A 25,545-nucleotide genomic window follows, 5' to 3' on the forward strand; every position below is an offset into this window, starting at 1 on the left:
CTCTAAGGAAACTAATGGTCTCGCCCTTGTCCCTCTGAGTGACTGTGTTCAATACGTTACCAATCCCTTTGTGCACATCATGGAGTGAATAGTTCTGAAGTTCATGTTTTCCCATGAAGAGAAGATTTAAAACTTCTCTGAGCCTGTATCGTGACAAAAATGCACCTCGTCTTTGTGCCGATGCAGCCCCTGAAGTCATTAATCAAAATAAAGCCATTCCAATGCATGCAGATTCCCTTAATGAAACCATTAGTGAAGGGCAGGAGACTGAGGTGCCTAATTGCTGGTGACGTGCCAGCAGTCAAATTTTCCACATCTCGTCTCCAGAAAGGTCTTGGGGAATTTCTGCAGGTTTTTGTAACCTTTGTAATACCAGCTCTACATCAAACCCACTTAGACTTCAGATTCAGCTATAATGATCCTCTGGAAAGAGGGATACAGAAATGACAGATTGTTACTTAACAACTGGCACATCAATTCTGTGCTGCACAACACAGAAAGCAGGAGGTATCATTTGTAGTGGCTGTCTATGCTTTTTTTTTTCCTTTTCAAGGCATAGATCATTTTCTTTTGTCCGGTGAAGAGGTAGCATCTGATAGAGGGGCGGATGAACCAGAAGAGCCACGGGTTTGATCAAGGCAGGTTACTAGATTTAAGGGCTGTAATGATATCATCTGTTTTGGCAAAGCTGTTGTTCTGGTCCAGGCTCAGAGGTTTAGCTGCAGTGTGCAGCAAACTCTGATGTGAGAAAGCTAATGCTGTGCTATCCCAGTGTCAGCATCCTCACCACCCCCCTGCTGCAACAGCAGCTAAGGTGAGCAGCTGCCTTTCTTCTCCTTGCGATGCAGTCAGGGCCCTGGAGCTCGCCAGTCTTGGGAACACAACATTTTTCCTGCTGATCGGGTCAAGAGCTTATAGCTGGGCTCTGTTACCTCCCTCTCATGCTCTGATGTATGGTCTTCTTGCTAATTTTATTTAAGTTTTAGGCCACTGATTGCCTAGTATTTTCATGCTTGAATTGAGCTCCTGAATAAACTCTGATGACTCGCGTTCGTGTCTGTGTGACTTACCCCAGTCGGTGAATCTAGCCCACTGCTAATGGCACTTGCATTTCATTTTATCCTGAGGTCAGGCTCTGTGCTGCTGCTTATCATGTGATCACACTTCGGCTTGTTTTATTTCTTTTTAATGGGCTTGGTGCTTGTTAAGCTACCATTAGATGAAAACATTGGTACCTTCCCAAGCCACACAATATACATCTGAAGTGCATTTCTTTTTCAGGGATGCCTCTCATTCTGAGCCTGTCCCTTATTTCTCTTATCAGTAGTTCACTCCAGTAGCTAAACACAAACTTGATCAGGGGGCGTGCCATTGCACTATTAATTGATTAATTAAACTGAGACCAGCTACATGTGCAAAGGACCAGTCACGCCATAAAAGGGTCCAACCAGCTATGAAGTGAGACCTCAGAAATGTGTGCTAATTCAAATGTGGCTGCTAGCCAGCTTTCATTTGCACTTGTGGGGTGCCCTCATGGCTAGGAGATTGCAGAAGCTGTGATCTCGCAGCTGCTAGGAGCGCGGCGTAGGTGGGAGCCCCTTCAGCTTGCTTGCTTCTTGCTGGTGCAGGGGGAACCTGATCCCAGGCTGATCCCTGATCCCAGGCTCCCACTGCACCGTCAATAGGGCACAATGGGATCTAATGAGCCATAGCAATTTTGTGGATCGTGCATTAGATCAGGGCGGGCAACCAGAGGGTTGCTTACTGAGTTTTGGCAAGACATCGAGCGCCGCATGATAGGCAGCCAGGGGCAGATAAATAGTAATTTTCTAAATTTTTTAGGGACCCCGCAGGCCGGATAGAATGGCCTGGCAGGCTGCATCCGGCCCACGGGCCACATTTTGCCCACCCCTGCATTAGATCCTATTGGGCCTTACATGCACATGGAGAGGGGCCCGCTATCAGTAGTTTACTACTAGCTAAAGTCAAAAATAAAATCATTCCAAAGAAGAGCCGATATAGCCTGAAAAGATGCCCCGTCATTTCCACGAAGTCTCTGACTCCTCCTTCACCTTGCAATCTTTAGTTCACACTGTATAACATTCTCGGGCACGAAAAATAAGTAGAGGCGTTAAGGGATTGAGGCAAAAGATTCATTTTGAAGAACTTCTGATGCTACCAATATCAGAACAGACAGCAAAAAAATGTTGTGTATCTAGGTTTTGAAGCATCTGTCAGAGTTAATCTGTGCACATTGCTTTGGAAGCCTACGTTAGAAATAGCAATAGGGTTTTTTATTATGAAATTATTGCAGTCTTTTGAGGACTTCTTTTGATTGTGCTTGTGTATATGTCTGGCTTGTTTTAAGGTACCAACATTCAGAACATTTATGAGCAAGGTTTTCAGACTAGATGACAACTTAAGCCCCTAAAACCACAGATCTAAATATAGTCTCCTGATGAACAGAAGTACTGGACACTGACCCGAATCAGTGGGAAATGTGTGCACTCCACTTGCAAAAATCAGGGCTCTTTGGTGTCTAAAGCATGGACCGAAATGCCTCATTTTAGGTCACTGTTTTTGGAAATATTGGCCATGACTTATAACGCTGGATACAGTCATGTGTATGAATGCCTTTGCGTGGGATGCTTTCTCGTCCAGAACAGATCATTATTATTAACAAATAATTAATATAATATAAATAAAAGGATTAGTATTATTTAGTTGGATATACATTTTTAAACAAAAGGAGAAGGTTAACCTAAGAACAGAATATTTTAAGATGGAAGCACAATGCATATCTTAAACTAATTAAACTAGTAAAGAAGAAGAAGACTAAAATGGGATCAGGGTCCCATTTTGTTCCCATAGATACAAACCTATTGACCAGGTGCTTTTGCTGAAAGTTAAGTTCACTTTTTAAGATTGGAAGCTGCAAAGTTGCATGAAACCTTGAAGTTTTACCTAAAAATGAATCTTGGGAGCTGAGAGATAATGAAACCAGTTGAACAGCAAGGCCACTGTTAGCTTAGTTGAGGGTGAATGAAAAGCTTTTTACCCCTTAAGACTTGAATTCAAGCTTTCAGGTTTCCTAGTTCCTCTCCCTACACTTAACAGCATCAGTAATCCGGGCTGGATTCTGTACTTTGTTTTATGACTCAGGAATGCCATTGATCATACCAACTTTTGCTGAATAGTTCAGGTCCAGATACAAGGTTCATGGCTCAGCGCCATCCCTGCAGTGCACGTGGATTCAAACATCAACCCCTGAACTTTCAGTCCTGTTCCGAATTTTACAGCTCCTTCCTAGGTGTAAAAGGCCCAAGCTCAGACTTTGACAGGGATGTATGGATCTCATGCCTGGTAGTAAGTGTTTGAAGGACTAGACGTTTTTATAAGTTTTCCTAGAATATGGGTAAAAAGCAGGACTTGCTTGACAAGGAAAAGCTGCCTGAGACCTGAGCCTTCTTGGAATAAATTAAATATCTTGGCCATTTTCACTTTCCTTCATTTTTAGCATCCCTGTAGTTTTACCAAAAGACAAATGTGACCGTTCCATGCTTTGCTTTGCATACAGGACACGGAAATCCTGAACACTGCAATTCTCACGGGGAAGACGGTCGCCGTGCCCATTAAAGTGGTTTCCATTGAGGAAAACAGTGCTGTGACCGACATCTCTGAACTGGTGGAGTGCAAGTCCACGGATGAGGATGTCATCAAGGTACGTTTAGATCATGGGCTGCCTTTCCACAAATTCCTGCCTTTGTATAAACACCTGGCAAAAGCAAAGGAGAGTCCAGAACGACTACATCTAAGTCTCTGCGGTAATTTTGGCCAGGTTTCAAATGGATTAAGAAGGTTTTAAGGTCACAAAAGGAGGTTGGTACCTCCCCTAGTCATGCTGTTGACTTCCAGATGTCTTTCTACTTGTCATTTGTGCCTTTGCAAATCTCCTTAGATACAGTTGTCACCTCTAAATAACATTCACACATAATTCGCACTAGTATTTTAACTGCTTTGGGACACAATACATCCCATGCACAGAGACGACTCAAGTCCTGTGCACTACTTAAGTCCCATTTAAGGTCTCAAAATAGGACTTAAATTGGGCATGGTCCTAGAGCAAGGAAAACCGAATATTGTCCTGTGACCATTGCCTATAGAGAAAACAGCCTCACAGTGGGGTCTTTATCCTCCCACAGATGGTGCATATGACAGACCGTTTGCCAAAAATAATTTTCTGAATTATTGGCTGGTTTTGATGGACTGAGAAAATATGCGAGCAAAAAAATGGAGAACATCCCAAATCCTCAGACATAAAGAGAGGAAGCTTCCTCCAGAAAATAATATCCATTTATCTTGAGCGCCTGTAATTCTCATAATATTGCAGGACCTGGAATTGTTCGGCCTTTTTATTTCAGATTGTGCTCCCTTATAAGTATTTCTCTACAGATTTTTGTCTCCACAACAGGGATTTTTCCTATTATGGTGAGATTTTTTAAAGTGGCTTTTAAAAACCTTTCCAGATAACCACTCTGAAGTTAAATTGAAACAAATAATTGAAAGCTAATGCACAATGTTTGGAGTGGAGGGATTTTTGAGGTGTAATTCCTTCCTCTGCAAAAAAAAAAATTCATAAATGGCTCAGAAGAGTACAGAGACTAAGTACTTTTATAAAGAAGTGCAATATCCCTGGGGGACTGCATCTCGGAGGCGAATGTTAACGGCTGTAAACAGCAGTGCTGTTACAAATAAGAGCTTTCAGTGAAAACAAATCTGAACAAAAAGTTTTAACCCATTTTTTTTTTTTAATTAAAATGTTCTCAATTTAACGGGGAATTTTTCAATACAGTGAAAAGAACATTTTTTTTTTCTGTGCCAATAACACCTTGCAGACAAATTCTTATTCTGCGTGTCCAGCAACGAGCACATTGTGATCCCCGTTGTCATTTAGCTCTTAGTCAGCATCATAATAAATATGGTAAGTAAAAGGGTGTTCAAGTTCATATGTGATCCTATGCAGGAAACTAAGCACTATTCGGCAACAAAAATGAAATGGATTTCACCTGAGCTGCATGAACCTCAGAGATTTCACTTCATTGAGGTTCGTGCAAATAGTTTCTTGGTCTCAGCCCTTTGGGATATGTGTCAGATACCGATAGTTAGAATGGATCAGCACTTCAATAATTAGTCACTAGGTAATTAAATGCCCAGCAGAATGATCCAGGCAAGAAACCCGTGGGTGATAGGTCTGCCCTGCAATTCGAACAGAAAAGCCCATATATATTCGTTTTTACAATGCCCCCAGTTTGACTGCAATGACATGATTCCCGATAACAGGGCACAATGGAGATCTAAAAATAAAATATGTCTGCAAATAGCAGGTAATACTTTCCCCTGTGATGAGACTTGTCTCTGAGCAGCTCGGCACGTAGTTAGTGTCCTGGTTTGATCTGCTGACGACTTCTTTTTTTATCCTCCTTCCCCCCCGCCCCTCCCAACCCATTTCAGCTCCTGCCAGCACTGTAGCTCCTTTGCGTCCAAATTTACAGTTAATTTCATGAGCTATAAAAGTCCCTGAATGCTCTAGACCTTCACACAATGATCCCAACCTTTTAAAAGTGGACAAAAAAATTTATTATGGCACTAAAAATCAGTAACAGTCAAGTTCTACTTTCCTGAGCTGGGATTTACCAATGTGATCTATAGATCTGAATCCATTAGCAAAGACGGTGGTGCCCCATCTCCTGGAAACCCAGAAAGAAAGTAGCTGCTTCTCACAGCCAGAACAAAGGTTAGTTTAAGCCACGGAGATGGGCAGAGATCTGGAAGCTGGTGACATTTCAAGACTAAAAAGGCTCGATCCTGCTTCCGAATGTGTGGATACTTCAAAGCTTTACCCCTTAACCAACCTGAGTGCATATGCTTTTCCTTTCTACTGATGGTGCCATAGTTTTCATTTGATTTCAGAAGCCAGCGTAAGCATTTTCCTCCATGTTTTGTCGTTCCTTGTTTGGCTTTGATTGCATTGCTAAATTAAGTTGTGTGATATGATGCTATTGAACTCTCTTCCTGCTACATGTATTATTGGTAATGGGTCTTGCAGTAGCTTCCAGAGGCCTCATTCAGGAGCAGTGCCTTGCTGATCCCTGCCCTGAAGAGTGGGCAACCCAATTTCTTTTCTTGTTCAAAGCACATTTGCAAATTGGCAAAGGTGTTAAACCATGATCCCAATGTAATGAATATGGATTTGTGCACAGAGAGGCTAGACGCTAGAGCCATCCCTGGGGCTGTTAGCACCCAACGTGCAGGATCCCAAGCTGAGGAACGAACTCTAGTAAGCTTCAGGCTGTTACTCACCCTGGAAACAATCAGTAGACAGATACCTAATCACGTGTACTACCACTGTCTTTCACACCCATGCAAGAATTTTGAGGGATTTTGGATTTTGGACCCAGATCCAGATCGTGTGTGAATAGCTGTAAGAAAAAGACAAAACCTAAACGGTTAGGAGTTGAAACAGTCCCGAAAAATTAGGAGTTGAAAATCTGGCTCACAATCGTTTCGGTCCAGGCCCAACCTTATTGCTAAGTATGGTTTTTTTTTAACAAGGAGCATACTGCAAGCTCTGCAAGTATCACAGTTTTCAAAGCAGTAGTTATTGGAATCACAGGTACGTGTCATGGTCAGAAAACTTGCCTGCAGGCCCACTCTGGAAATCACTTACACGGATGAATCCTGGGCATATTGCTGACTTGTGCGGGACTCCACGTGGACGTGAAGCTATTCAAGCATTTGCAAGGTAGGGTTCTTCCATAGGAAGGGAGGCACGGCGAGCCTGCTGGAGATTTTGCCATTCATAATGGCACCACATTTACAAAGTGAAGCCCATTCAGATAAAATAGACGTGATCCGTTTGCTCAAACACCTGCTATTCATTATAGCAGGCACGGTGCAATATACTGTATACTGCAGCAGAGTCCCAATCTGACAATAAGACCGCTGACAAGGGGGAATTTTCCTAAGCAGATCAGAGAGCAGTTGTGTACTGTGGGGCGTTTCTTTGAGAGAGCTTATTTTTAAAAAATTTGTATCCAGAGACATATTGCCAGACTCAGCCTAGTGGGGAAAAACCATCAACAGCATTAAATTATTTTGAATATATTTTATTATTCATTCCCTTAATATAGGCAGCCTGGAACAATTAACCAATAAATTGAAAGGCCTTTGGTTGCATTCTTTGCTAAACCACCAAGCAATCTCAGCAGTCAGCCATGATTTCCAGTATCGCCAAAGGTCAGATGCATTTTAAATGCATATACAGAAACACGTATTTGGAAATAAGCAGAGAAAACTCCTGTGAGCAGCTCTCTTAGAGATTTTTATAAAGAGCCATGTAACACCTCTTCTTCCAGTGGGGTAAATTCCCCAATTCCCAAACTGAATGCAGCAGGTAGTAGGAGATCATTGGTCTCTTAAGACCTGATCCTGTGCATCATGTATTCAACATCAGCACTCCTGCTGATGTGTTAATAGTCCAGGATCATTTGAGCTCCTGAATGTCTCAACATGAGCCTCATAAAGAAATCAGCTAGTACAATGATGCTCTAATAAATATTTACAGTCATAATCTTGATTGTTTGTAGAAGACACATCACCGTACTGTGTAGGCAGCAAACAAAGAATTATTTTATGGTGAACTGAAGCTGTGGCTATACATACAGAGAGCACGATCATGTGTTAAATCCCATACCAGAAGTATTTGGGTTAAATCCTAGGACTTGCTGGGTGCTTTTACATGTGCTCCAGGGTGAGTGAGGGACCACGCTTTAATTAGAGCAGCTGTCAGGAGCCACTCTAATTAAAGCACCCGCAGCGTCTCATGTATTCAGCATCCACTTGATGCTTGATGAGCATCACTTGATCCATCCACTCGATGAGCTTTAGTTATAGTGCTCCTGTTTCCATTTTGAAGCGTGGAGACGCTGAATACATATGACACCAAGGCTGCTGGAGTGTGCTAATTAGCACACTCCAGCAGATTCGATTAATCAAGTCTGTTCAGACACGTTCTAATTAGAATGCATTGGGGCAGGCATCGGGCACGTGTATAGGTACTCTCCGTTTCAAACGCAGAATATCTCCCAGTTACCCGAAGGAGGAATGAATTCCCTTTATTATTATTAATCTTTTATCCTTTGCAGGAGGGAAGGGCTATCTGTAAGTGGGAGGTGTGATTATGGATGCCTTAGCAGGACTGATGTTCTGTCCTACAGCGGGAAGCGATGACACGAGAGCCAGTAATTTCATAGATTCATAGATGTTAGGGTCGGAAGGGACCTCAATAGATCATCGAATCTGACCCCCTGCATAGGCAGGAAAGAGTGCTGGGTCTAGATGACCCCAGCTAGATGCATATCCAACCTCCTCTTGAAGACCCCCAGGGTAGGGGAGAGCACCACCTCCCTTGGGAGCCCGTTCCAGATTTCCTGAGCCTTGTACAGAGAGAAGTGTCCACCAGTCTGCATTTCAGTTGCAGGCACATTAAGGTGGTAGGTCAGATGGAAATGCTCAAAATAATCAAGGAGGAAAGGCTTCCCACTCAAGCATGCGCCTTCTTCGCCGGGTTAATTAGATCCTGTTCACATTGAAGTTGAGCTCAGCTTCCAGTGCAGAATCAAGTCCTGATGCAGCCAGTTTTCTGGCCCCTAAACACGGCTTGTCAAGCAATTCAGCGCAGTTCACTAACACGTCATAGGCCCATCGAACAAGGCCGGTGTTGCCCAAGTGTGAAAATGCGATAGACTCGTATACCTATCAAAAGTACATAGTGTCCACGCAGGATGGGCTGCTTATTGCTTGGGGTTTAATCCGTGTGCTCCATTATTAGCAGTGTCTGAAGGCTGGAAGCTGCAAATAGCAACATTTTCTAGTGGAAGTTGAGTTTCAAAAGGCTCTCTCCCATTGGAAAACTTAGTACGTTATGGACATACAGCAATTTCCTCTAATACCTTTAACCTCCTGCTGCTCGAGGCGGGGCGGGAATCCAAACTTGTGTTGTGTTTCTGCACTTTGACATAGAGATATATTCTTTGTACTGGGCTTTATTGCAAAGCCTTCAAGCCTGGGAGGATTTAAAGCTGCACATTATGCTTTTAGTGCAGGTTATAGGAAAAAATAAAAACAAGTGACTGACTGGAAAGGAGCTGGTTGTTCGTACCAGCTATTTTGATCCAGGAAGAACACTAAGTTCCAATAAAAAGCTCTTACAGTGAATTTAATGCAATTGATTTATGACTCATCTTTTACTTAGGTCAAATAAAATTGTTTCTGGAGTTGGTTAGCTAGGTGTTATTGTTTTAGCTTGGTAACCAGCAGGCAGATGAAATTTCGCTTAATAAAAGTTGTCTTTCCAACGCATTATTATACAACTAGAGAGAGATTTTCAGTGGATGGGTTGTGGTGTTTGGCAACCCGTGTTTTGAATGATTGCCTTAATCCAGTGCTTGCTAATCTCACTTGCACTGGTTCGTCTGGAAGAGGACTTCAAGGCTCGGTGGAAGTGTGAGAAAATAAATCTAAACTCCTGCTACCACCTCGTTGACGAATCCATCTTCTCCTCTCCTGATTTACGATATGCTGGGTGGCTGCTAGTGCAGACGCAGAATGGATTATATCACTTACTCTATTTGAATAGCAAGTGCTGAAACGTTGGGTCTTCACCAGTGCCATGGTGAATGGGCTGCAGTATTAGTACTACTCGTTATTTATACTACAGTAGCACGTGGATTCCCCAGATGAGTCTAGGGACTCATTGTGCTAGACAGTCCACACATCAAGATGACCCTCACCCCGACTGGCCTCATGCCCCATAGGGAAATTCATAGTTTGTCTATAAGGGGAAGCTGGTGTGCAATGAGCTGGGGTGTGAGTTGAAAGAGCAGCATCTACTCTGTACAAGCTTCCCATGTGGACACTGGTGGTGCTCCCCAAGAGGCCACGTCCAGACAAGCACGGATGTTTGGTTCCCCGGGGACAAGTAGCAGCAGTCACCTTGCGCTGCAGCTACATGTCCCCGGGGAACACCCATGTTAAGTTACCCCAGGAGCAGTAGGGCAGGCTGGGGCCAGCATCGTGCTGACCCCAGCCACCTTACCTGGGGACCTCCCAGGGCTGCAGTGGAGATCCTGCTGGGCAGAACCTGGCTGGCAGCCGCAACGCAGCTCCGGGAGGCCTGGCTTCCCTTTTCAGTGGCACGCGCTGCCCATGCATATGCTGCAGGTGTTTTTTTGACCCCTGGATATTCATGGGTCAAAAGCACCCATGCAAAAAAAAAAATGAAGCAGCACATGCACGGGCTGCATACCCTTGCAGCACAGAGACCACTTGGCTGTGCGGTATGTGGCGCTGCCGACGTGTTTGCAGCACCATGTGCCGCACGGCCACGCTCATCTGGACATGCCCAGACTGTCCACAGAGGAAATTAGTATGGAGTCACTTAATGTGCCGTAGTCTACTGCACACTAACATCCCCATTGAGATGAACTCTTGGGAATAGAGCCCAAATCTCTCTAAATCTTAATCCTGTACCTCAGCTGCAACAGCATCTTTCTTCTGGGATAATTTCTCCTTCCTCTCCTAACAGTTTATATTCACGTGCAGATGAAAAAACTGTAAGAACTGATAATACAGAGGCGCAGCATGGAAATCCTTCTATTTTGCTGTTCCAAAGCCCCATTACCCTGAGAGCTTTTCTCCTAGTAAATCTGATATGACATGTTATATTTAGAACAGAACTGCAAATAGCAAAAGTCTCTCCCCCCCACCCGTCTTTCCTGTGTCTTGTAATTTAATAGAATCAATATACATCAGCACAGAAGAATCGCAGAAAAACTACGCAGCACTCTCCACTTCCGTCTGCTGCGGTTTTGAAATATAGGCCGACAGGCCACAGAAGAAATTCTTCTTTTACAGAAGAAATTATCTTATTAAAGGGAGAGTGAAAGAAAACAAAAGAATTCGGGAAAGCAGGACTGCATAATGCAGCTCTCTGAATGGCAGTCTCAGAATAAATTGAAGCTCCAAATTGGTATGATATGAGGTACTGGAAGTTAATAGTGAAAGATTTAAATATGGTGACATCGAATAATATGCAAAGACCTCGGGGCACGCAAAGTAACATTAGACAGTGTCAGCGAGGAATTCTCTCCCTGTCATCTCATCCATTTTTTTTTCTGCTCACGAACAGGGTTGGTGGGGCCAGGATGGGAGACCTGTACATCACAGGTGGAAAATGAAAGCCAAATGACAATGACTGCCTGCAGGTCTCCTGCAAGCACTCCAAAACCAGCTGCAAAGCCGCAAGATCAATCAAAACCAACACGTGGAGGGAGGGAAAGAATCCGGGCCATGTGTCAGAGGAAGAAAAACCGATTTGTTAGGAGGCTTAGCGGCTTTCTCCAAGCCTCTACATACAGTGCTTTTGAGTCGAAACAAATGATGATGTGGTTACGGGTCCTTTGTGCTCACCCTCGCCACTGTTTCCCTCCCGTGGGGTAAATTCGCATGCTCTCCAAATTACCCCGAATGGAAACCTGACATGCAAGCTGCCAGCAGCAGCTGAGAATTTGTGAATCAATAGAAAAGTGCAGATCATTGAAGACGCGTTTTTAAGCACGCAGAGTGGAAAACCATGAAGTGCCGTCCAGCCAAGTCAGCAAGGACAAGTTGGACCTGTCTGTCGCTTATGGCAAAGAAAAGTCCATGCATGCTCCAGCAAGGCAGCTCTGCCACACCAGACTTGGGTTCACCGTGCACCGGTAGAGTTTGTCCCATGTCGAGGGTTTGGGGGTCGAAGCACTGTCTGCAGAACCGACTTGATCCTGCCATGCGTGGAGCAAGCTGGGTTTAGTTTTATTTGATAAAGCTGGCTTCAGGGAGCTCCCATAGTGTGGGGGCTGCATTTCCACTTCCAAAACCGGTTTCTTGGGAGAAAAGATGCGCCCTCCAGTCTCAGCTGGCCGTCACGCTCCTTTGCTCTTAGTCCTGTCGCAGCAGATGCTATTTGATTAGTTAAGCAGTTTGCTCCTGCCCCGCAAAGCTGCCACTCAGGTCCTTGTAATGAGATTGGATAATGCATCCTCCTTTCCATGTGACACGCTGTAGCTTTTCAGGCATTTGATTTAGTCGTGTTTATTCTGACGATGACACTGAGTAGGCAGAAGCTTTAAAACCGAAGGCTTGCAAATCGCTTCCTGACCTCTGGCCCGAATGTCACAGCATTGTCAGCGCCTTCCTCTCCGAGAGCCCGATTCTGAAGTCATTAGCGCGGGTCACTGGGAATGCTGCCCCAGGAACGAGCTGTAGGAACGAGGCCGGTTTTGGTTCGGAGCGTAGCAGCTGTTTGAAGGCTCGTAGCAACGATCCCACACAGCTGCCATTTCCAACTGGGGAAAGCTCTTCCAAGAGGCAGAATGCAGTAGGCTGGAATAAGGCATTGAAACAAGCATATTTTAAACACCAAAAAAAAAAAAAGAGACCTGAATCATACCAATGTACCCATGGGCTACAAAACTATTTGCAAAGAAAAACACCACTCGAGACCTGCACACCCTATCACCATAAAGAAGGGCTTTTATTAATTTGTTTCTAAACTCCACCATGTTTTATGGCTAATATGCAACCAGCAGAGTTTTGTGCAATCCTGTGGGAAAGTCTGAGACATGCTTGCTTCTCAAAAAATGTTCCTTAAATAGTCCCATGACCTTGCCCAGAACCATAACAAGATAGCTCATCAAGTGCAGAAATGCTCGGAAATGTGGTATCCATCTGTGCTGTGCCTTGTTAAGACAAGGGTCTTTGGGTCAATCTGATATCTTTTATTAGACTAACTAAAATAGTTGGAAAAATTCTTCTTTGCAAGCTTTCGGGTCCAAAGAAGAATTTTTTCAACTATTTCGGTTGGTGTAATAAAAGATATCACATTTGCCCAAAGAACTTTGTCTGCCTATGTCCTTAGACCAGCATGGCTACAACCAATACCCCTGATGCCTTGTTAAGAGACATTTGTTCATCAGGAAACCTGGATGCGAGATCTTCAACACTGCATCTGTGCTTTTTCACTATATGAGGCCATCACCCAAAATGTCACTGAATATGGTCTTGCATCAGTAAAACCAGATTGGGTGGGAAACAATAATAGGAGAAAACCACTCTCTGTGACGTATGGTCTCCCAACAGAAATGCAGGCTTCTTTTTATCTATTTGATTAAAAATGTGAGTGACAGTGAGGGAAGCTGCTGTCAGGAAAAGTGCACAGGTAGGGACTCTAAAGGCTATTTCACACAGCGCGGTAGATGTGTCTCTGTCCTGGCACGCACCATTCCCGCTGTTGTAGTTTGAGTTTTATTCTGAGAATTATCCTAAGTGAAACAGATTGTCTGGTGGCCTGGTGCTATCTCCAAACGACGTCTGGATCATCAAAGAGTTTTCCAGGAACTGAGCACTGAACCCAGAGTTAGGTTGGGATGATGTAATTGCTGTCTCTGTCTCAGGCTCAACAGGGAGAGAAGATAATGGAAAAAATAACAAGGTAGTATAATCTAGCTGGTAAAGCTCGGACCAGGCTGTCACAACTCCTGAGCTGCATCTCCAGGTCTGCTATTGATTCCCTGTGGTCCTGCACAAGTCACTTAGGCCCTGTTGCTCTTAAGTGGCCTCTAATTTGGGTTCCCTCCGTGCTTACATGCCCAAGTCTACACCATCAGCACCCAAAGCACCAACTCATTTTAGGATGCTTGTGATGGTGGAGGCCAAATTTTGTACACCATTCACATGAGCTGGGGTTTTCTTTAGTCTACATTTATATCCATATATATATATATATATATATATATATATATATTTTATATATATAAATGTGTGTGTGTATATATAAATATGTGTAAATTATATATACATATATAAATGTGTGTGTATGTGTGTGTGTATATATGTGTATATATATATACACACACACATACATACACATATTTACATATAGATATATAATTTATATATATTAATCTTTATATGTGTATATGTGTGTGTATATATATATATATATATATATATATATATATAAAAATATTAAATCATGTGTCTAGGTCCAGGAGATCTGGGTCAGCCAGAAGGTAAATGTTTTCTTTTATCTTCATACCTCTGGGTATATATTAATGGGGACCTGTAGAGTTAACCAACTGCTATTCAGCAGGTCATGCAGGGAGAGTGCCAGGGAAAGAGAAGGAAAGAGCTAGGAAAGGGTTCACAGGATGTCAGAATGGGACTGTATAGATGGATATCTATATATAGATGTATAGATATATTGATTTATTGATTTATCTCCCTGCTTAAATTTACTAAGTTACAGAATAGGCAGGGGCAGGCAATTATTTTCGGCAGAGGGCTGATGGCAAGCCATTGAGGGTTGTATGACAGACAGCCAGGGGCAGATAAATATTAATTTTCTAAATTTTTTAGGGGCTCCACGGGCTGGATAGAATGGCCTGGCAGGCCGCATCCGGCGCCCGGGCCACATTTTGCCCACCCTTGGAGAACTACCAGCCCACTTCTCACAGGGGGCTGGAAACCATTTTCAGATCCTCAGTGAGATACGGTATGTTGTAAACCATCATCATCATCATCATTATTATTATCATCGTCACCACACGTGGATTTTGGTAATCCGTTTGGTGATGGAATCAGGTTTCTTCCCACCACTCTCTCAGAGGGCAAAAGACTCGGTGCATTCGGCAACCTGTCGCCAGCTCAGCTTCTAACACATGCTTAGCAAACTCCCTTTCTGCCACAATTACCTTCCTCACTTTGTGATTCCTCTCCACGAACCTTCAGCACTTCTGCTCTGCTTTCTCGTATCGGAAGCCCGACGGTCTCAAAGGCTCCTGACAAGTACGAGAGTTTGAAATGCGCTACCTGTGGGGTTTGGGTTTTTTTATTTTTTAAATATACCTTCCATGGCTGGAAGCCTTTCCAGGTTAATAGATGCAGGCAAGACGCCTACAGTTATCATAACGAGGCATTTCTGTTCTTAGCACTCTCAGCTCTGTGGCTTTATAGACCCAAGACAGTTTAATTAAAGCCAAATCAGACAGACTTTGTAATGTGCACCAGGAACTGGACTAGTACCTCACAAACTTGCAGTGCTCATAAACTTTTACAATTACTAGATTAAAAGCCTCTTATTTTTTTTTTTTATCCCTTGTTCTCTAGAGCCCTGTCAGTATGGGCTGAATTTTAAGCCTGTTTCGAGAGGTGAAAGAGCACTGGGGGAGCGAGCAAGCTTCCACGAAGCTAAACGAGTCGGTACATCTCATTAACTCCCCAAGCATTTTAGAAGCTGTTCTTTCACCGTGGGGTAACACAGGTATGAAATAAGATCCATTTTTGATTTTGCTGACTTTCAAAACTAAAAATCCTGACTTGCATTAGGTAAAGCATCTGTACACGCACTACCTGGGAGCGGATTTCTCATCCATCTGCTGTGTATGTCCCACCAAGGAGGGAGCCTGCCTCTTGCTGTGGAGTTACCCATGAACACAAGACCTCATCCTCTGCCAATTCAAATGAGTATCAAACCTGGGTTTCATTGAGGACAGGAGCAGACCTACAACCTGATGTTTGCTAGCATCTGCTAGCCTGCTGTATCATGCTATATATCTTATCGGGCACCCTTGCAGAGAACCAGAAGTAATGGCCACAAACTCCTGGAAGACCGTTTCAGACTCAACATTAGGAAAACCTGCTTCACATTTAGGGTGCCCAGACTGTGCAATAAGCCCCTTCCAGAGGTGGTGCAATCAGCTACCCTGGAAATCTTCAAGAGGAGACTGGACGGTCACCTCGTTGGGGTCACTTGACCCCAGTTGTCTTTCCTTGCTTGGTGCAGGGGGCTGGACCTGATGATCTTCCAAAGTCCCTCCCAGTCTTGCAATCTGTGAATCCCTCTCACAATGTCTGAATCCAAGTTAGGATGTTTTGAGACCCTAAATGGTGACCCCGGGCAGCACATGCTGTGATGGGCCCCCTCCTCCCACTAGGCCATGGGATTCACATAGGTCTGCAAGCTAGCAGGCGAGAGAGAGACGCTGGGTCTTGTCTGCATTCTGGAGCCTTAAAAACCAGCGCTTTTTGTATGTACTACAACCAGTTTCTTCTTTAGCGGGAGGGAAGCTGCTTTCCCTCTGTAATCCCCAAATCACAGAGCCGCAGAGCAGTTCTCCAAGCGGTCAGAGGTCACGACCACGGAGCGACTGCAAGTTTCGATTCCAGGCAGCCGTTTGCACCTTCAGCTCGATAAAATGTGATTTATCACAGAATGAAACTGTCCGAATCGGTTGCAGTTAGAATGGCCTTAGTTACGATGGGGGGACAAAAAAATAAAGAGAAAGGAAGCATCTCAGAAATTTTGCTTAGCTCTGCTTTTTTCCTGTCTAGCGTGTCTATTCTTTCTTTATTTTTATTTTTTTAATCTAAAAAGAAGTTGGAAAAATAACTGGGGAAAAAGCAGCTGAGTACAACTTTAATCATGAAAGGAACTGCTGAAATGGCATCAGAAAGCTCCTTAAAATGCAAAACTTCTCCACGATCCGCTACGCAAAATGGGAAAGTATATTTGCATAAAGGTGGTAACTAAGCCGGATCTTTCTGCATTTTTAGATGCCAAAGATAAAAGAAAGGTTCAAAGAAAGGAAATTTTTTTTTTTCAGTAAAAACCTGTAAGCATTGGTGAAGGGAAGGTCGTGCAGATGAAACCTCCAGCATCTCTGATCCCATGAGTTATCGTGGGAAAGAATCACGGGTGACAGAGGATAGTCATGTTGTTTAATGAACTTCTGAAAGATACTCTGGTATCTTGATGATAGATGATAGAACAGAATAACAGGAAAACTTCATTATAATAACTTTAAGTTTTGGAGACAAAAACAATGAACTCCATAGTTGGTGTCAAATTTGTTTGCTCACTTGAACAACAGCATCCACAGCGCATCAGAGAAGTGACTCCAAGCCTAACTTTCTTGACGGCACCCACAACCCCCAAATATTTCTCGGTTTTAGATGCTCAGTTTTTCAGTGAGAAGTTGAACAGGAGACACGTCTTGCAAAAGCAAAAAAATAGTTTTATTCGATACCGAATAAAACAATGATTAAATACTGAAGGTGCTTTCTAGTGAAAAAGCTAAAATACCATGGAAAAAGTGCTTGTTTGGGAATTTTCCCATCTGATCTAATCTCAACATATCTCGTTTCCCTCACTCTTCAGAAAGAAAGAGTAATAATAGAAAAAACACTCCTTGTTCCATTCAGGGAAATGATTATGTAATCACCGATCCTTACAGTGCATCCTAGAGGGAGAGCGATACGTGAAAAAATGTGCTGTAAATGGAGAACATGGCGTGTATGTAAATGAACAGGAGAGCACAGGAAGCTGAGGACTAGTTTGAACCTCTCCAAAAATATAAAGTGACGGGGGATCTGATGTCCAGCTAATCTGAGCTCAGCTCAGCCTGTCCATCGTGCAGGGGGTCAGCAACTCTTAGAGGCCTCTTGATTTTTCCAGCAATACATGCACAATTGGTGTGGTTGGCATTTTTGAGGTTAGTTGCTGGTTAAACCTGGGGACTGTAGCCCTTTCTAAATCCTAGCAGAAATTAGTGCATTTGGATTGAGACGTGCTCACCGAAGCCTTTTTATATTATGTTTTAAAGTGAGACTGTGTGAGGCAAGGATGGAGGGAGAGATCTCTGTGCTTCTCATCCCACTCACCCGTCCATAACTAAGCTTACCTGGGATTTAGTGATTGCAGAAGCTGCAGACAGAGCAAGATATTAATGGGGCCTTTCCAAGGAGCCACTGCCCTGTTCTTATGCATATGGAGACAGTGCAACTCCATCCTTGGTAAAGTCTTTGAAAAAATTATCAAGGTTCACATTTGTGAGAGCCCGGCAGGGCAAATTATGCTGAGGGGAAACCAGCACGGGTTCGTGGCAGGCAGATCGTGCCTGACCAATCTAGTCTCTTTCTATGACCAGGTTACGAAACGCCTGGACACAGGAGGAGGGGTGGATGTCGTATACTTAGACTTCAGGAAGGCCTTCGATACGGTATCCCACCCCATACTGGTGAACAAGTTAAGAGGCTGTGATGTGGATGACTACACAGTCCGGTGGGTGACGAATTGGCTAGAGGGTCGCACCCAGAGAGTCGTGGTGGATGGGTCGGTCTCGACCTGGAAGGGTGTGGGCAGTGGGGTCCCGCAGGGCTCGGTCCTTGGACCGATACTCTTTAATATCTTCATCAGTGACTTGAACAAGGGAGTCAAATGTACTCTGTCCAAGTTTGCAGATGACACAAAGCTATGGGGAGAAGTGGACAGGGAACAGCTGCAGGCAGACCTGGATAGGTTGGACAAGTGGGCAGAAAACAACAGGATGCAGTTCAACAAGGAGAAATGCAAAGTGCTGCACCTAGGGAGGAAAAATGTCCAGCACACCTACAGCCTAGGGAATGACCTGCTGGGTGGCACAGAGGTGGAAAGGGACCTTGGAGTCCTAGTGGACTCCAAGATGAACATGAGCCGGCAGTGTGACGAAGCCATCAGAAAAGCCAATGGCACTTTATCGTGCATCAGCAGATGCATGATGAATAGGTCCAGGGAGGTGATACTTCCCCTCTATCGGGCACTGGTCAGACCACAGTTGGAGTACTGCGTGCAATTCTGGGCGCTGCAATTCAAGAAGGATGCGGATAACCTGGAGAGGGTCCAGAGAAGGGCCACTCGTATGGTCAAGGGCCTGCAGACCAAGCCCTACGAGGAGAGACTAGAGAAACTGGACCTTTTCAGCCTCCGCAAGAGAAGGTTGAGAGGCGACCTTGTGGCTGCCTATAAGTTCATCACGGGGGCACAGAAGGGAATTGGTGAGTATTTATTCACCAAGGTGCCCCCGGGGGTTACAAGAAACAATGGCCACAAGCTAGCAGAGAGCAGATTTAGACTGGACGTTAGGAAGAACTTCTTCACAGTTCGAGTGGCCAAGGTCTGGAACGGGCTCCCAAGGGAGGTGGTGCTCTCCCCTACCCTGGGGGTCTTCAAGAGGAGGTTAGATGAGTATCTAGCTGGGGTCATCTAGACCCAGCACTCTTTCCTGCTTATGCAGGGGGTCGGACTCGATGATCTATTGAGGTGCCTTCCAACCCTAACATCTATGAATCTATGAGTGTACACATTATGATCTAGGTACTGTCTTCCTGTGCTTAAATCCAACTTAAAAGCAATCTATAAATATCCAAGAGAGATGGCTGTGACATGGAATAAGTTGTCCTGGAAACACGGGGTGTCCCCGAAGTGTGGCATCCCAGGGGACACTCTGGGCAAGGCCACAAGACTCCCGCAAGGGCCCTTGTAAGACTGTTACCTCCTTGCTGTAAATAGCCCTTTATAGAAGTTCCTGCACATAATGAGTTGTCTCCACATCACAGGGCTTGCTAAGATACTACAATGGGTATGTGACAGCACAATAGTTCGGAAGCTGTCACTGAGGATGGATTGGTTGAGGCTCCCCCTACCACCATGCATATCCACGTGCTACTTCTGTAAAAGGAAAAAGCAGAAGAAAGCATGTGGGTGAGGGGCATTCATGAAGCTTGTAATTGGTGAAAAGACCAGTGGTTTCTTCAGTGCAAGGCCTAAAGGTTGCTCAGGTGGTGGATGCATGCCCAGTTGTGAATATTATCTCCTATCAATTTTAATGGCAGCGTAGTAGCTACAGCAGCCACTTACTTAAGATGCCAGATGCTTCTGTTTCCCCAGTTATTCCTAGCAGCTCCACAGAGGTCTATTAGGAGGTTGGAGGCAAGGAAAGATGGAGGTTGGACTTGGGCCCAGAAGCATTTATGAATTGCAGTTTTGCCACTATTGTGTTTTTTCCCTGGGTGGACATGTTTGTCCTGTTACCAACAATGTTTGGCTTCAAATAATATTAAATCATGTATCTAGGTCCAGGAGATCTGGGTCAGCCAGAAGGCAAATGTTTTCTTTTATCTTCATACCTCTGGGTGCATATTAATGGGGACCTGTAGAGTTAACCAACTGCTATTCAGCAGGTCATGCAGGAAGAGTGCCAGGGAAAGAGAAGTAAAGAGCTAGGAAAGGGTTCACAGGATGTCAGAATGGGAATGTTGCTACTCCAAGAAACCTTTGGTCCTCCTTACATCCCTTGCAGAAGTCCCTGTTGCAAGGGGCAATGGGAGTTGGGGTATGGGTGAGGCTATTCAGACTCATTGCTCCATAGGAAGACAGAAATAGGGACATAAAAGGCAAGGGCAACCCATATGGAACAATAAGCCATATGCCTTGCATGTAGCTCCCATGTAAGTGTGATATTAATAGTGCATATGTTATATAGTGCACTTGTGTGACATTATACGTTGATAATATGAATGGCCTCTTTTGTAAATCGCACAAACATAAATAACATATATAGCATAAATAACACATATAAACAGCACACACATATATAGGAAATAAGTGAAACTCTGCCACTGTAAATCCTTTAAACACCACATGAATTACCTAAGGCCATGATTCCCAACCAGGGTGCTGCAGCACCTTGGGATGCCTCGAGATTCTTTCCAGGGTGCTGTAGGGTGCCACGCTGCGTGAGCACTGTTAGGTGTGCAAACATGAGTCACAAGACAAACCCAGAGATTTCAAATAGGAATTCATAATGTGAAAACCAGTCTGCCCTGCTGTGGTCTGTCCGAGTTTTTTGCAACAGAAGAATTACTCTATAATTTTTTTGTAGTCAAAAGATGAGTGAAAGTTAAGACCCGGCATTTTCCAAGGCATGTGTGGAGTCTAACCAGAGGTTCCTCCAGTCTAATGAGGGGGGTGTCTTGAGTATATAAAGGATGAAAATCACTGATTTCAGGCTGAACAGATGGGGCTGAGACTGATTTGATAATATGTCATCCAGTGAATAGAGCCCCCAGTCTGCCTTCAGCAATTGTATCATTTCATAAACTCATTATGTTCTTTGCAGTCCCTTGCAAACTCTCTATTGGATATTATACCAGGAAATAAGCATTGCCAAAACTACCAGAGGATTAGACATATGTATAGAACTGGGAACCGTTTAAGAGAGCTGGCCCCTGCGTTTATGTGCGGCTGTAGAAGGCACCCATCCGTTTGATTAGCTTGGGGACATGAACTATTCCATCTGATAAACATCGTTTGAACAAAACGGTATGGGAAAGAGAGAGAAAAAAATCAAAGGGAGCAGATGACAGGATGAATAGCTGTTCAGGTGGGAGGGACATTACCAGCGCTAACGACATTCATTATGGAAGATGAAATAGGCTTCTGAAGGGGAGGGAGAAAGAATGGGAATTGAAGATATCTGCTGGGTTTACTGTTAATTTCTGCAGACATGCCAGCTCATTTAGTAATGCAACAGCTCCCATTGCTAGCCACTTAATGTATGATTAATGTGTCACAAGATTTCCCCAGACATTTATGACACCTTTAGGAATAGATATGACAATGACTTTATCACACAGAGCCACTTCATACTATCTGCATTCCTCTTAATGATTTATATATTCTGGAGGGATTTTATTCCCTCCCTCTAGTACTCAGTAAGGTAATAAATGAGAAAACTCAATGGTCTGTAAATTACAACATTGATTAAAGAAGTGATTACTGATATAACTCTTACATGACTATGCTAATGCTTGCTTATATTTCAGGACAGTATTTACATGTTAATGATAAATCTACTGCAGTGTTTAGAATTACTTTGTGGCTTTAATCAAAATGTAACATTTATAAACAGATAATGTTTATCGCAGAGGAAATGCATTTATTTTTGTTTCCATTTGACATATGAAACCCATTCCGGGGGCAGCTTTATCCGACTGGCGGGTTTCATTAAACCACGATGCCCCGTGCCGACGGTGAGGACTCTGGTCAGGGGATAGCCTTGATTTGCTGCCTACAGCCCTGTTTTGGGGTGGTGGGTTGCCCTTAAAGGGAGCCTTTCTCGTTATAAATTCTGCAGAGATGTCAGCAGCTAGTGGCTCATTGCATAACAAACAGAAAATCAACCAGCAGCTTCATAAATAGCATCCAGTCTTTAGGCATCTCCGGCATAATTATGCCTCCCGAGCTGATGGAGGATTTCTGCATTCAGCTGCTTCCATTGTAAAAGGCCATCATTAACATGCATATGGAGAAGGGAGGCTGTTTTGCTTGTTTTGTTTTTCAGATGCCAGGTCTCTACTTTGAGCCTACTCTGTTGATGCGATTACCGTCTTCTCTCTCTCTCTGCCCCCCACCCCGCCCCCATCTCATCCTGTAGGTTTCTGACAGATGCGACTATGTTTTTGTCAATGGCAAAGAAATGAAAGGCAAGGTGAACGTGCTCGTGAACTTCACGTACCAGTACCTGAGCGCCCCCCTGCAAATCACAGTCTGGGTCCCACGCCTGCCTCTTCAAATAGACATTTCAGACACGGAGCTGAGCCAGATCAAAGGCTGGAGAGTCCCCATTGTCTCCAATAAGAGGTGGGGAGTTAGTTGCTTGCTTTATCGAGCATTTGGGTGCAAAGAATGGCGCTGATGTTCATCCCCAGAAAGAGCAACCCATAGTGTAGAGTAGGCAGCTGCCCCCTGACTTTCCCTGGAGTTCAACGGCGCTTGGATCTAGAGCTTTGGTGTGGCTCGCTGTAGATCGCAAAGTGCTTTTCAAATGCACCTAAATAACTTGGGAGCAGAAGTCCCATTGCGAGGCACTGATTATCAGGGGGGCTTGTGCTCCTGAGTCAGTCACATACCTATTGGTTTTGGATCTGGATCCAGCCACTAGTTGACGGAAGTTCAAAAGGGTTTGGTTCTTTGCCTTTTAGTACCACCAAGGCTGGTTTCAAAGCAAAGGCAATGATTCACCGTATTTTTCCAGTCCCCTGCATGATGCCACCAGTAGTCACCATGGAAGTACAACGTGCCACATACCAGTGAGTTCCAACTCCTGCAAAGGGCTGGGTGAGGGAGTTGCCCCTCACCCTAAAGGGCATCTCCTCTCCCCTTCTCTTATGAAGTCTGCTCAGTACACTGGTCACAAGGCGATCGCATTTCTCCTCTAAACTGATCTGAATCAAGGCAGTACTTTCCCTGCTTAGCTCTCTGCTGCTAGTTTGGACTGCAGAGAGGGAGGTCCACGGGACTGGTTTCCTTCAAATCCTTTTCTTACACTTCCTTCCTGTATTCGTTTTTCCCATAAGGCCCACACGAGAGAGTGACGACGAGGATGAGGACGAGCGGAAGGGAAGAGGTTGCACGCTCCAGTACCAGCATGCCACGGTGCGAGTCCTGACCCAGTTCGTAGCCGAAGACGCTAGCCCGTGGGGTCAGCTCAGCTACTTGCTGGGCCCCGACTGGCAATTTGACATAACAGACCTGGTGACCGACTTTATGAAGTTAGAGGAGCCGCACATCGCCAGACTGCAGGAAGGAAGGGTTCTGATCGGACAGGAAGTGGGCATGACGACGATGCAGGTACGTCAACGGAGCTCGACCTTGCGGGTCCACTCTGGTGATCTGCTGAGATGTTCCCGTTTGCAATAGAATAATAACGTGCAATGGCGAATTTGGCCCTGTGCATGCAACGTTTCCTCTCCGCTTAATTAAACCAAAGCTGGAGCCCTTGCCGATGTAGTTTCAGCTGCCCGCTGTACTGAGCATATAAGCCTCTCCCTACGAGGAAGAGCAGCCTGTGCTCTCCTTCCCGGAGGCTTCAGTGGGAGCTGAGGGTGTCATTGCCCATGGCATTTGTTCTGATGGCCAGATTCTTACTGCTTATAAATCTAAGCCTGTGCTAATTGACACCAATTGAGTATGTGACCTGTTAGGCTTGAAATCTCCCCCAAACTAGTGCAGCAACAGCAAACTTAGTCACAGATCTAAGTTTGGGAGATTGCATTCATTGATTAGCTATCGTCCACCCCCCGAAAAGGTTCAAAGAGGCACATAGGAAATGGCTATGCAGGGGTGATTGCTATGAAGGGGAATGATTTCCCACTGGAGAATGGGCACAATGCTCCATTACAAACAGCAGGGAGATAGAAATGACAGTTTCCAAATGTGAAAATAAAGGGCAAATCCTGGTTGGTGCCGTGAGGCTCCTGGCTCATTTGAAGACAAGCACCTGGCTGGGATCATCTGACCCCAGCGCTCTTTCCTGCCCGGGCAGGGGGTCGGACTCGATGATCTACTGAGGTCCCTTCCGACCCTAACATCTATGAATCTATGAAGTTCCCGGGAGATGACAATGCTTGGTGCCTTGTAGGATGGGGAAGGATGCTTTATTCCCAGGCATATAGGAAATTAATGCAAAGAGGATACTTCTCAAGGAAGTATTTGATTTGGTGGCTTTGAGTAGAAGCCATCAGGTGGGTTTCTCTTGCTTCTGCATGAAACTAGATGATCTTTTCCAGGGTGTTTCTGGACTAAGACTTTGGAGGCAAATAAGTGGGGAGAAGGAACACTAAGTATTTAACCCCCTTCTTGACACAGCTCTGTTTCGGTTTCTCCAAAGGTTTTGTCTCCTCTTTCTGACTCCATTCTGGCAGAGAAGACAGTGACAGTGCTTGATGACAAAGTGACTATCACGGACCTGGGAGTCCAGCTGGTGGCTGGGCTGTCACTCTTCCTTCAGCCAAGTGCAGCCAGCAGCCGAGCTATCGTTGCTACAGCCATCGCCCAGGAGCTGCTTCATACTCCTAAGCAGGTAATGTGCACCTGGGTCCTCACCGCTGCTGGTGTATTGATGTGTAGATTTGCATCCTTCTGATAAAAAGGCTAGGACAGGTTTTCAGAGGAAACAACACAAGTGTTCAAGTCCAGCCCTGATGCGTGCCTGTAGGCCTGTCTCTACACAGGGACCGTGGGGAGTTGGCCCCTCTCGGTCCCCTCTGCAAATTTAGGCTTGGCCCTCAATGAAAGGTCCAAAGCCAGACATTCTCATTTCTCTCCTAGCTTTTAAAACAATTCCCTTAAATAATGCAATCTTTGCAGCTAGCCCCAGCCTTTATTATCCTCTCTCCCAAGCTGTTCATGAGCACCGGTCCCCGCTTGCCATGAGCCTTGCTCCTGTTTTCCATGTCACAGAGCAGGAAGCTCTGTGTATCGCAGTGATTTAGCATTTGGAAGCGCTATAAAGTAGCAGGGGGAGAAAGCTGAGTGCGTTCGCTTTCCTGCTGGAACCACACCAGACAGCCAGGCTCCTCTCTCCTTTCATTCTCCAGGTTGCCTCAGTTGGGTTACTTGTTCAGCTCATTAGGGCACTGGTGTGTTGATCCTGCCTAATTCAAAGCCTGCAGGTTTCCGTCTCAGCTAAGGAGGAAGGGCGTCGAGGAATGTGTTTCAGGTCACAACCCCTGTGGGTCAGAGGAACGGCAAACAGCATCCAGCGAAGGCACAGACCTGCTGTAGAG

The 25,545-nt window shown here is 44.8% G+C and overlaps 1 protein-coding gene across 2 annotated transcripts in view; it reads left to right on the forward strand.

The window, feature by feature from the left end:
- TMEM132C (transmembrane protein 132C) overlaps positions 1–25,545 on the forward strand; it is a 293,597-nt gene that overhangs the window by 252,704 nt on the left and 15,348 nt on the right. For both annotated transcript variants that reach the window (XM_059713429.1, XM_019486684.2), the window contains 4 exons: positions 3,578–3,721; positions 22,413–22,618; positions 23,335–23,608; positions 24,648–24,839. In XM_059713429.1, coding sequence (XP_059569412.1) covers positions 3,578–3,721; positions 22,413–22,618; positions 23,335–23,608; positions 24,648–24,839 — 816 coding nt within the window. The remainder of the gene's footprint in view (positions 1–3,577; positions 3,722–22,412; positions 22,619–23,334; positions 23,609–24,647; positions 24,840–25,545) is intronic.

The sequence above is a fragment of the Alligator mississippiensis genome, chromosome 10 (assembly GCF_030867095.1).
Source record: "Alligator mississippiensis isolate rAllMis1 chromosome 10, rAllMis1, whole genome shotgun sequence".
Taxonomy (NCBI): Eukaryota; Metazoa; Chordata; order Crocodylia; family Alligatoridae; genus Alligator; species Alligator mississippiensis.